The following is a 12285-nucleotide window of genomic DNA, read 5'->3' as shown; positions in this document are numbered from 1 at the left end:
CCTCGGCCCCGTGACGCCGCCGCCTCCACCCACGCCGACGGGCCGCGAGTCCAGCCCGAACGGCGCTTCCCGCAGACCCGACCTGGGGGGCGGGGCGGCCGGTGCCCGACCGGCAGGCGAGAGCGCGTGGGTGCACATCACGTCTATTTCCCCGTTAGAGTCTAAGCCGGAGGTGCCCCAGTTCCCCCGAGGGAAGGCAGGGCTCTCCCGGCCGACAGCTCCGCGGCCACCATGGCAGGGCCTAAAGGCAGCTCCCGCCAAAGGCACAGGCGGGGGCGGGCTCCTTCCTGACGCGCTGGGGAGCGCAGGGCTGTTTTAAGGGGTTAAAACTGTGACTCACACACTCTCCTCACCGGAGAACGGAGCTTAAACACAATTCAGATTTTTAAGTAACAACCCTTGCACAAACACGATGCTCGTTTCACTTCTGACATTATACTTCAACCCCCGAGTTAGCCTTTTATTGGCCAGTCTGCAGATGCGCTGGCCCATTTCTCTGAAAGGACCTTGGCAAAAATAAATATGTGAATCTAACGCGAACTAAGGGACAGGGCAGTGGAGGAACAGGAGAGGACTCTGACGTCTTACTGAATGTGGCTGTGTTATCTTCAAACTGTCATGAGGTCATCAGGCCACTGCTCTGAATGGCTACCAAGGATTTAAAATCCAGCGGATGTGCACTGCAACTTCTACACCAATAATTCTGTAAAGATACCTGCAACCTCGTTGATGGCATTAATTTGCCCTACAAATCTGGATTTGCTAGAGTAGAAACCCTACCTGGAAATTATGACAAACACACACAGCACAGGCAGAGGTAAGAATCTCCCTACAGCATTTACGGGCTCTATAGAAACAAGGACCACTGCAGAGAAAGATACAGGCCTGCAACGCAGCTGAGACGCAGTGGGCCACGCGAAATGAAAACTGCTCTAGTCACGTGTATAACTTAATAAATGGTTAGAGACCACACGAGGTAAGCAAATCAAAACAATAAAACGCAAGAAAAGGGAACTTGATTAGATGGCCACACCCATTCACGCCCGGGTACAGACTGCTTCCAAGTTTGGGGGCAGTGCGAACGCCGCCAGGCCTGTGTTGACGAGGCCAGGCCGGCCGCTCCACACACAGGCCTCCAGACCCGTGGGAACGCGGGATGCTCGAGCCCGAGGTTCTGTTTCTTTCATTGCCAAGTACAACCCCGTGTTATGACTCACGGTCAGTCCCTGATTTTCTACTGTTCAAGAAAATACCTGAAAGTGTTGAAAATGCCCAGCTCTCTACGCTATGAAATCCAGGCACGCTCCCAGAAGTCCAGCGCTCACCCCGCAGCGAGGACGCAGCTCTCATCCGTGAGGGTGTGCCCGGCCCCACGGAGCAGCGATGCCGTGACAGCAGTGCCCCGGGAAACACGGACTGTCTCACCATGGCCGTCTGCGCCTCCCCCAGGCCACGCTCTGCTGCTCAGGGAACTGGTGGGGGGAGGCGGCTGAGGGCCTGACACCCACGGCAGGCCGTCCCCTCCGCACTGCCCGTCCCCACGCCCAAGTCTGGACATGCCCAGGGTGGAGGTCACACTGTTGACTCGGAAGCCCAGCTCACAGAAGTGGATCCAGCTCCACCTCTTCTCTGGGGCCCTTGCTCTCGGGACGCGGCTCCATCCGACTGGAGAGGCCCACGTGGAGCCCGGCTGAGCGCGCCAGAGCCCTGGGACGACGCGCCTTCAGGGTGGGTCACTTGTGCAGCCCGGGAGAGCCCTACAGATGAGCCACGTGGAGCAGAAGCCGGGAGCACACTGCACACTTCTGAGCCAACTGGGACAGTTGGTCTGGCAGCTGGAGCGGCTGACGCTGGGGGGGCACAGATGGGAGGCCTCGGCGGGGGGGCGGGGTGTGTGTGTGTCTCTCCACGTCCCACAGTGGCTCTTCTCCGCGCAAAGGGCATGCGCCTTTGCAGCGATGAGCAGCTACAGTCCGTGACGTTTCCTTCTTTAGTAAGTTCTGCACAGACAGAGGAGACGCACACACTCTGAAAAAACAGCTATGACACCTGGGAAATTTAAATCAAAGTAAATTCAGCTTGTAAAAAGAAGCATTAAGTTAACCCAGCATTTTGATCACACAGAATGTTCAAATTTAACATAAAAAGACGTATCCCAGAAGATACGGTAAAGAATACACCTTTTTGTATCAATTCAGATCACCTTTTTTTACAGAAAGAGTTAAAAGATGCCTTCGTGAAGAACATTCACGAGGAGTAAACAGAAGCTGCCTCGGAGACCGCGCCCCTCGCGTGAGCGTCACCAGCACCCCAGGGCCAGCGGAGATGGCTGCGCTTTCTGGGAAGGGGATGCCAGGCCTCTGTGAGGTGCATATCCGTCAGCCGTGATGGCAGAGACACCGAGGTCTCAGCCTCCCCCGGGAAAGACCCGAGACTCCAGCCGCGGAGGACGAGTTCTCGGCAGCATACGAACCAGGATGGCCCAGCTCCCTGTCCCCGGGGCCAGGGGCGGGGTCAGCACACCGTGGACAGCGGGGGGAACGGGTTCTGCTTGCTGACAACCAGCTTCTGGTGCTGGTGCGAGATGTAGCCTTTAATGTGACCCTGTGGGAGAGAAGCAGAGGCGGCGTGTTTCTGGGCCTGGGTCTCGTCAAGCCTGCGGGGGTGAAGGACCTGGCGCTGTGGCACAAGTATCCCCCCACCCAGTCACCGTGCAGTCAGCTCCCTGGGAGGACGAGTGAACACGCACAGGAGAGAACAGAGAAATACGTGCCGTGTGCATCCACCCCGCCCGCACAGAGCCCTCTGGGAACAAGGAAGGCATCAGAGCTCCCAGCGAAGGCGGGGCCCGGGGGAGGCGCGACCACACACCATGTAGATCAGGTTGGCCAGGATGCACTGGACCTCGGCGATGTCCACGTCCTCCACCTGCATGAACTTCAAGGCAACCAGGAACGCATCCAGAGACAGCTGGTGCGTCTTGAGTAACAGGTACCTGCAAGAGGGACAGAGCTCACGGTCATCAGGGACGGGATGTGAGGACGAAGTCAGCAGGAGAAACATCTGCTGAGAAACCTCTGTTCAAGAGGAACAAAGCATCTCCCACCCGCCAGATACACTTGAAAAATAAGAGCTTTTAATTCTGACTTTCCAATTTTAAAAAGCCACTAGTACAAATATACTTTACGTTTACTGGCTATTTGCTTGAATCTCAGAGGCACGTGTTCTCACATTTTAACATCCTTATAACCGAGAAGCACCTTACAACGGACAGTGTCTCAGGTGTGATGAACTGCGGTCCTTGCTGATTTTGATATATTCCTCGCAGCCAGAAAAAGTCTGACTTTAACTGAAGTTTAACTGAGATCCTGCTGGGACCAGGCCTCAGAGAAGAGTCAACTTCCAGAGTGACATGGAAGAAAAGAACAACCTCCTGACGGACAGGGGTGGCGGGGAGGGTCAGCGGGTCACCAACGGAGGACATGGGCAACGGGTCCCACGCTCTCCGGCACAATGGGAAACGCCTGGTTCTCAGGGCCGGCGCTAAAACGTCTGCTACAAGGTCTCCACCGCAACCCGAGCTGTTCCTCCCGCAAGGGCGGGCAGACCTCTGCTCCCCCGCCAGCGCAGCCGTAGCGCCCGGGCCCAGGGCAGTGCGCGGGCCGCGGAAGGCGGATTTTACCCCCGGGATGAAAAGGATGGACTCCGCTTACACTTTCTTAAAGAGGTTCCTGTAGGTGATGATCTTCAGCTTCTCGAGGATGAGGAAGATGCCGCACCGGATGAAGAAGGCCTCGTGCTTGGCCAGAGCCTCGTTCAGGAGGAGGAGGTTGCCCTCGCTGGGCGGCGGGACAGACGCACAGACACAGTCAGAACAACGTCCGGGACGAGAGCGCGTCGAAACGCCGTTAGTTCCGTCACAACATGAGGACGTGTGTGCTGATCTCACCCTCTACGAGGTCTCAAATGGAAAAGGAAAAATACTCTACCTCACAGCCTCGGTCACCTCCGCAAACTGCATGAGATGGTACTTCCTCAGGAGCTCGATGGTTGGCATGTGACCCTAAGGGTAAAGTTCCAGAATAAGAACCCTTGCACTTTTAACCAAATTGTCTGATAAAACTCTTGTCAAGGAAAAACTTGCAACCTGCGTTTCTTAGGCTTTCTTCCTAAGTCACTGAACGAGAACTGAAAGCATCCTAGTCTACTGGGGAAAAAAAACCAAACCATCGCTGGTCTGGAAATCAGGAAACCTAGCCAAAACAGGGTTTTGTCGTCAGTGGCGTCTGACCTCGATCTCGACCTTCTCATGCCTGTGTCATAGGAGGCGGGTGACACCTGAAGCAGACACCTAGGCTACAATTCAGGAATTCAGAGACAGCTTCTGGAAGAACCGGCTGCAAAATCCAAAACTGGTTGTTCCCGTGAAGCCGGGTTAGCAGTGGGGAGGGAGGCGCGACACTGTCTCTTTCCCACTACAAGTCGCCCTGAACTAGGTAAGTATGTGGTGTTGTTTTGATAATTTAAAAGAATTTTTAAATGGGAGGAAAGGAAGCTCTATCTATTACTTGGAGGATGTTTTAGTCAAATAACTTGCTAGCTATTTGTCATTTCTTTACAAATATCAAAAATAATTTTCAGTGACCAAGTGAGATACCTACAGACAGGCTGGAATGACCTTTTTCTTTCTTCGTTAATCCATTTCTATAAATTTAGACTTTTTAGGGGAAACAAAAATAATACGCACTTATTTTACTTGTCTTATATATGTTAAACTTTTGAGTTAGGGAACTTCAAGAGAAAGGAAACACAGGCAAGCCTTTCCAGAAGGATCTGGAAGCGCCAGTCACGGAAAGAGTAGTCCGGGTCACACCCAAGGCTCATTCCTCCTCAATTTTGGGGTGTGCTCATGGGCAGCTCAGACTGTGACCCATCACACACCCCTGGCCGCGCCGTAAGACATCTGCCCACTTCTCGTAGCCAACAGGACCCGTGAGAGCTGCTGAGATCACTTACCAGGAGCATCTTCACAGGAAGGAGATAAATGAGGACCATCCTTTTGTTCTTCTGGCTCAAACGGTGGCAGTGCTCAAAAGCAAAGGACAGGTACTCCTCAGCTGCAGAGTGAGACACAGACATGGTCCCCACGGTCCCCACCCTGTGCCTGATGCTACCACCCACCCTTACATGAAGGCCCAAAAGGTTTCAGGAACTGCAAATATCTACCGTCAATATTAACAAATTATTTCCTGCTGTGTTAGGTATTCAAAAATACCACACAGTGCATATTCAGAGGAAAAGCACAGCAATACCTTCAGAGACGTCAGCTGAGAGCACAGGTGACCCCTGAACAAGGCAGTCCGAGCTGTGCGGGTCTACCTGTACACGGGTACTTGCAACGGTAAACACTATGTTACCACGTGGTCTGTGGCTGGCTGATCCGTGGATGTGGAGGAACCGTGGGCACAGGGCTGACTGTGAGTCACACGGGGCTTAACCCCCTCGTTGTTCAGGGGTAAGGTGTAATTCAAAAGCTTCTCTTCTTGGACTTCCCCCGTGGTGCTGTGGTTAAGAATCCGCCTGCCAACGCAGGGGACAGGGGTTCGAGCCCTGGTCCAGGAAGATCCCACATGCCGCGGAGCATTTCAGCCCGTGCACCACAACTACTGAGCCCCCGAGCCACAACTACTGAGCCTGCACTCTAGAGCCCGTGCTCTGCAACAAGAGAAGCCACCGCAATAAGAAGCCCGCGCACCGCAGGGAAGAGTAGACCCTGCTCGCTGCAGCTAGAGAAAGCTCGCGCACAGCAACGAAGACCCAACGTGGCCAAAAAATAAATAAATAGATAAATAAATTTATTTTAAAAAAGTAAAAATTAAAGTTTATCTTCTTATGCTTGATATTTAAAGGAAAAGAAAAAGATGGGGGAACTAACCAAGAAAAGCCCTCTTTCGAAAGCCGTCGATGTATAAAGATTTCATGAAAGAAAATGAAAAGTTGGTCTACACGACCCTACAGAGTAAAAAAACAGCGCACTTATTATGAGAGAGCTGTTATTGTTATTATTATTATTTGTAGTTCACGGGCCTCTCACTGCTGTGGCCTCTCCCGCTGCGGAGCACAGTCTCCGGACGCGCAGGCTCAGCGGCCATGGCTCACAGGCCCAGCCACTCCGCGGCTTGTGGGATCCTCCTGGACCGGGGCACGAACCCGTGTCCCCTGCATCGGCAGGCGGACTCTCAACCACTGTGCCGCCAGGGAAGCCCGAGAGCTGTTATTTTTGTTATCGGAGCATCCATGGCCGTTGACACACGGAGAGGAGGTGCTCCTTACATCCGGTGTGTTGCCTGAAGTCACATGGCTTCACGTGCAAATAATTGTCAGAGAAGTGAGTTTAGAAAGTCTGGTCTGAGGACGAGAGAAGAATCATAAAGGACCACCACATGCCAGCTACTCCAAAAGCTCAGAAAGAAAAAACGTGGCTTCCCGTTCTTGAGAAAGCTAATGACACGAGCCACATAACGTGATTTCACGAAAGCGCAGCTCTGACGCGGCACCGATCCGCCACGCACAGCCACAAGCACCGAAGACGACACCTGCGCAAAGGCTCGTCCACCGCGGCTGGAGCTGAGCTACGCGCTGTCCCATCTCCACGTCCTGGGCCAACGGGACCAGCAGAGGCCATAGAGAAACACCGACTGTAGCCTGCGCTGGAACACCGGTGCCCAGAAAAGGACATGCTGGCACCCGTCTCAGAGACCTGGCGTGGAGTGAGGAACTTCACGTGGGACTTTCCCTTGTGGAACCAACTTAGTGTCAAAAATAAACACAGCTTGGATGCAGCCAACACCCACGGTCTACCTTCAGCAGTAACAGGAGGCAGTGACCACGTCCCCGGAACCCAGCCCCAGCTGCTCAGAAGCAGTGACACACCTTGCTTGAAGTCGCTGTCGAACATGGCCTTCCGCCCCACGTAGTACCTGTACGTCACCCTCTGTGCAGTGCTGTAGCCGTCCTTCAGGTTTGAGCTGTCGATGGCTCGGATGAGCGGTTTACACAAATGGAGCTTGTTGATCTATAACGAGTAACAATCTACCCTGAACAGTATTTTAAAGAAATAGGCAGAACCAACATAAACTTCTGGTTACGAAGTACACGCCTCCTTGCGGTGGGATTCACATCATCAAAACTGAAGCCTTGATGCTAACACCGCACCACAGCTGCACAGCCTGACCACGCCCACCGCGGAGGGCCCACCCGCACAGGGGCCGGGCTGGCGCCCCTCGCCTGGCCGTCCCTGCACCGACACTGGTGTGAGGCGCTGGCACCTCACTTCCCCTGGAGCCGAGCGCGCGCCTCGCCGGGCGGAGGCTAAAGAGGACCACGGGCGTGAAGCGCTGACAGCAGCCCTCGTGCCGGGCAGCCCCTGGGCGCACACCAGCTCCCAGGATTATGTGCGCAGTGGGGGGTGAGGGGGGGAAACCGCTTGCCCGGGAGGCTGGCTGACAGTGAATAGAAGGGCTGTCTGGGAAGACAGGCGGAAAGCAGACCCAACAAAGAGACGCAGCGCTCTGACAGCATTTACCTTAAAATAGATCTTGAATAACTGATTCACCAGAAACAGCATGCCCCACTTCTTGGAGTCCTCTATGCCCGCACGGCTACGGGGAGAACGGTTATGTTAACGCTGCCCGGGAAGTAAAGATGTCACGTGTCAACCGCAAAATCAGCTTCCGCAACAAATTAGCGTCTTTAGAGCCCTACGGCTCGAGACAGGTGCACAGAAGACTACAACGCCACAAAAGAAGACGTCTTCTCTAACACCGTGGGAACTCGGGGGATACAGCGCCTTGCCACAGCAGACGAAAACCGCTCAGTTTGCAGCGATGTTGTGTAAAAGCTGACTGCGATAAAGCGCTTGGGGAAAAGGAGAAAGTACCTTCTCTTATCGTCACAGCCACCGAAACACACGGCGACCCAGAGGGACCTCGGAAAGCGTGAGACCCAGAGTGCAGGCCACGTGGGCCCAGAAGTGCTAAATGTGTGCGGCAGCATAAGAGGTGGTTCTGTTCTCTTATTTCCTTATGAGACAGTGGACTATTTGAAGCAAAAGCTAACAGCGATCGTGGGGTCAAGGCCAGCGCCCAGCAGGGCGGGCAGGGCGGCGGGGCGCTCACGTGTCGCTGGCGCAGACGCGGAAGCAGCTCATCAACAGCTCGGCCGCCTTCTCCAGCATGTCCCCAACTTTGCTCTTCCCTTTCTTTACCAGCTGCTGATCTGCCTGATAGAAGATAAAAACCTTCACTTTTCATCTCCTCTAGACACCTCGGTTAAACAGAAGATCACGGCACAGCTAGAAGCAAAAACGCACAGCGGAGGGTCGTCCCCAAAGGTTCTGGCGAGACCATCTAGCCTGTGCTACTACGTTTACAAAACGGAAGCGTCTACAGCGTGTTCCAGCCCTTCCACAAATCAAATCGCTCTTCAACCAATTCAAGCCAGTAAGTCGCTCACGGACTCCCCGAGCCTGTGCGACCTGTGCCACGCGCTGCTAACTAGCCTTTTCTTACTTTGCCGCGAAGCCCCATCTCCCACGCGCGTGACGTTCGCACGGACGGTGCAGAGGACGGCAATGGACAGGACCGGCGCCTGCCCGGCGGCCCCAACCGAACTTGCAGCCACTCTGTCCTGAACCTCGCGCACCCGCGTCCTCCCATCAACCAACCAATACAGCTAACTTCACTTCAGAGGGTCAGTGAGGATGCAGTCAATATTAACACTATTAGTAAGTCTTAGGCCTTGAATACATGTATTTTTAGTGTTCTTTGCGATGAAGCGGGAAGTCCGCCTACAGCACGTCTGTTTTTAAGGAAAAGCACTAGGGCCACTGTCGAGGCCTCAAGCTGGACCGTGGAACAACCTCAAAGCCTGGCCAGCCAGCATGGGCCACTGGCCAGCGCGGGGCTCTGGAAAGTGAACGAAGCAAGCCTGTCACTCCCAGGCAAACACTGACTGTTATCTGCTGCCGATGACATCTGCACTTTCAAGAAAAGCTTAGAACTTTGGGAAACTTGTATTGACCACCAAGAGCCTGGCGGCCTTCCACTGCTTCACAACTCCTCTGAGGAGGTCACTGGAGGTATTAACAAACGTAGAGTTTTCCTGGTTTTTGTTTTTTCACGTAATGAAATACGTCCACATTTGGACCGTCTGGGTAACTCAGTGAACCAGAACTCTCCAAACGATCGCTGTACAACGTTACAAAATCCTACAGGGGTGAAAGGTCCATTCACCGTGCAGGACACACCAGTGGGTTTGGATGTAGCAGGAAACGGTCACTGCTACGCTTCAGAGGCCACACTGCAATGAACCTTAAGAACTACTCTTGTAGTTCTAAAAGGTGTAGCTCAGAGAAGGGCACCCACGACCACCTGAAAAGGCTACTAGAACAGTCCTCCCACTTCCACGTACATCTGCGTGAGGCCACACTTCTTCGTCTATTCAACCAAAACAAGGTGCCGCACAGAGTGAATTCAGAAGCAGACCTAAGAATCTGAGCGGCTTCCCTTGAGCCATACGTTAAAGAGATCAAAACGGATAAAAATGCCACTTTTTTGTACATTTTGTTCACTTTGAAAATATACGTATTTTTAATTTAGAAAGTCAATTATGTTACCACGTCAAAGGTTTATTATTTTAGGTGAACGGTATTAAAAATTTTCCCAGGTAAAATTTCCAATACAGTAAGTACTGATATAACCCACATGAACAGACGCTTCTGGGGGTCCTCAATAATTTCTATGTAAGGTATTGTATGTTTCAGTTCTAAAATTTCCATTTGGTGCTGCTTTATATCTTGCATTTCTTTGCTGAGATGTCTCCACCTGCTTCAAGCGCGTTCGCACCTGCTCCCAGGGTTTTATGGCGGCGGGGGTGGAATCGCCATCCCATCCTTGGTGTCGGGTGCTTGCTGACTATCTCCCCCATTCAGAGTCTCAAAGGCCAAGAGTCCCGATTCCTGGTGTGACAAGGGACTCTCGATTATATCCTGGATGCCCGGGGTGTCGCAAGACTGTGGCTCTCCTTGTTCCAGCCAGGCCTGCGCCCACACCAGCCACCCACTGCGGACAGGGCTGGGCCTGCAGGCCAGGGCGGAGGCAGCTGGGATGCTCCCCGCCCAGAGGTGGGATGCAGGGGAGGGAGCCGCGTCATCTCCGCCTACTGTCAGTGTCCCCGGGTGCCGGACGGGACCAGGACGCCCAGGAGGTGAGAAGGAAACAAACGCAGGGAACTCACTGCTCTGCCGCTTCTTCTCTCCACCTCTCAGAGCCACGCTGGCCTTAAAACTCCCAGCAGGAGGGAGAGAAACACGCGCCTACCGTGTCTTGTCCAGAACCAGAAGTTATGGATAGTTTTTAAAACTGCAAAGGGGTGTCAGGACCAAAAAGTTAAGAACTGCTGCTCCCAAAATGGCTGATGCTGACCCCAAGGGGAAATCGACTCATAAAATCCTCCTTGTTCCAGACAACCCTCAGCACTCCCTGAATCTACACCAGGGACGGGACGGGGCGCATCTCCACAGCTGGCGAGAGCACAGGCCCTCACGCGCGAGCCAAGCCACCCCCGTGCTCTTTCGCCACACCACATTCACCAACCCAACGTGTTCCTCAAAATTTGTGGAAAGATGATATGAAATTAAGCAACACATAGATAACGAGTTTGGGTTTAAAAGAACAGTGACAGAAACTGAACTTACATTATTGGCAAATATTCGAAGGTCAAGTGCCACTGCATACATGACAGGCAGAGCCCTACGGGGCAAAAACAAGTACGTTTGAAGACGCTCTGAGGTCAGAGGTTCCATTACCAGAGGTGGGGAGGCCAGGGCCACCATCCAGAAAGGGGGTCGCCAGCCCACGCCCAGGGGCTGCTATGCTTTCCCTCGCCCTCCTCCCGGGCAGGTGGCAGCCCCTCCCCATCTGCACGAGTCCCGGGGAGTCGAGGGGCTCAGCCCTGGCAGCACCCTCCCCCTACGCTGGGACAGGAAGTCTCCTTCCCCTCAGCCCCTACCACCAGCCAACAGCTCCATTAAAACAAGACGTGGTTCACAACGCTCTCCTAACAGGGTCCAAGGTATGCAACAGACCAATGTCACAAAACGACTTTTCAAAATCTAGCTGGCAGTGTTAATTTTATGTGTTAAAGAGATCTTCACTTAAAAAGGGTTTTGTTTCTTTTTTTTTAGTAAAAGGTATTTGCAAGCCTTCAGTTATCTTAGTATAAACAGAATTTCAGTATTTACCCAGATTTTTAATAAGTCATAAAATAGCTTACCAAGGAATTTAAAATAACCCAGTTATTATGTATTCCATCATCCCAAATGAACTGTAACTGATCTACATCTTTTATCTAAGTTTAAAACCCAAAGTAAGTTCAAAATTGACAGTTAAAGGGAAAAAATAATATTTAATAAATATTTGGGGGCATGGAATGGCTGAAATACTTCATATTTACAGAAAAACACTGCAAATAATCTGGCTGACCTGCCATTTAAGTTTACACTGACTATTAAAACTCCATTATCTGTGTTGATATTATCACGTCAACACACAACATTAAATACCAACACAGAAAACACAATTAAAACTTCTGCTTTTAAAAAAGAAAAAAGCCATTTGCTAATTTCCAGCTGTTTCTGTTTGTACTTACCAGTTTTCTTCTTTGTGGGCCTGAAATGCCCGTAGGAATGATGTAGTATATTAAGGAAGGTCCGACAGAAAAAGTTCAAGTCATGCTACAATTGAAAGACTCAAGAACAACAAGGGTTCTAAACTGTAAGGGCTACAGCTCACCGCTTAAAAGATTACGTATCACAGCAGCAGGGTCTTGAAGGGAAAAAATACATGAGCCACATCACAAACATCTGAGTATCATTAGGTATACGTAAACACATTTATTTCATACATACTTTCCCCAAAGTAAGAAAAAGACTGTTATAAGATTTTTAAAACTGGCTTATTTGGCTTCTCTGAGCTCAGATGATCACAACTTATATATAATGTGCTTTAGAATCTGTGGTATAAAGTTTATTTCACTGATTACAGAATTCTTGAATTCAGAGGAGACTTGGCTGGTCAGTAACCAATTCTCTTCCGTGTATATTAAGCAAGATGGTTAAAAAATTAGCAGCTAAAGGGAATTCCCTGGAGGTCCAGTGGTTAGGACTCAGCACCTTCACTGCCAGGTTCCACAAGCTGTGCGGCTCGGCAAAAAAAAAAAAAAAAA

The 12285-nt window shown here is 51.9% G+C and overlaps 1 protein-coding gene across 2 annotated transcripts in view; it reads right to left on the bottom strand.

Moving 5' to 3' along the window:
* Nucleotides 1-943: 943 nt before the first annotated feature.
* Nucleotides 944-12285, bottom strand: part of PCID2 (PCI domain containing 2) — a 20799-nt gene continuing 9457 nt past the window's right edge. The window contains exons 5-15 of one of the 2 annotated variants that reach the window (XM_024752652.1): nt 11710-11751; nt 10757-10811; nt 8178-8281; nt 7586-7661; nt 6934-7075; nt 5017-5117; nt 3990-4063; nt 3714-3839; nt 2872-2995; nt 2474-2604; nt 944-2000 (exon numbers count right to left, since the gene is read on the bottom strand). In XM_024752652.1, coding sequence (XP_024608420.1) covers nt 2515-2604; nt 2872-2995; nt 3714-3839; nt 3990-4063; nt 5017-5117; nt 6934-7075; nt 7586-7661; nt 8178-8281; nt 10757-10811; nt 11710-11751 — 934 coding nt within the window. In that variant the 3' untranslated portion in view covers nt 944-2000; nt 2474-2514. Of the gene's footprint in view, nt 2001-2053; nt 2605-2871; nt 2996-3713; nt 3840-3989; nt 4064-5016; nt 5118-6933; nt 7076-7585; nt 7662-8177; nt 8282-10756; nt 10812-11709; nt 11752-12285 lie in introns of those variants that run through there. The other variant, XM_024752651.1, reaches the window with a different exon arrangement.

This window comes from Neophocaena asiaeorientalis, unplaced genomic scaffold, assembly GCF_003031525.2.
Source record: "Neophocaena asiaeorientalis asiaeorientalis breed wild unplaced genomic scaffold, Neophocaena_asiaeorientalis_V1.1 scaffold825, whole genome shotgun sequence".
NCBI classification, from domain to species: Eukaryota; Metazoa; Chordata; class Mammalia; order Artiodactyla; family Phocoenidae; genus Neophocaena; species Neophocaena asiaeorientalis.
This window is presented reverse-complemented; position numbering and strand designations above follow the sequence as displayed.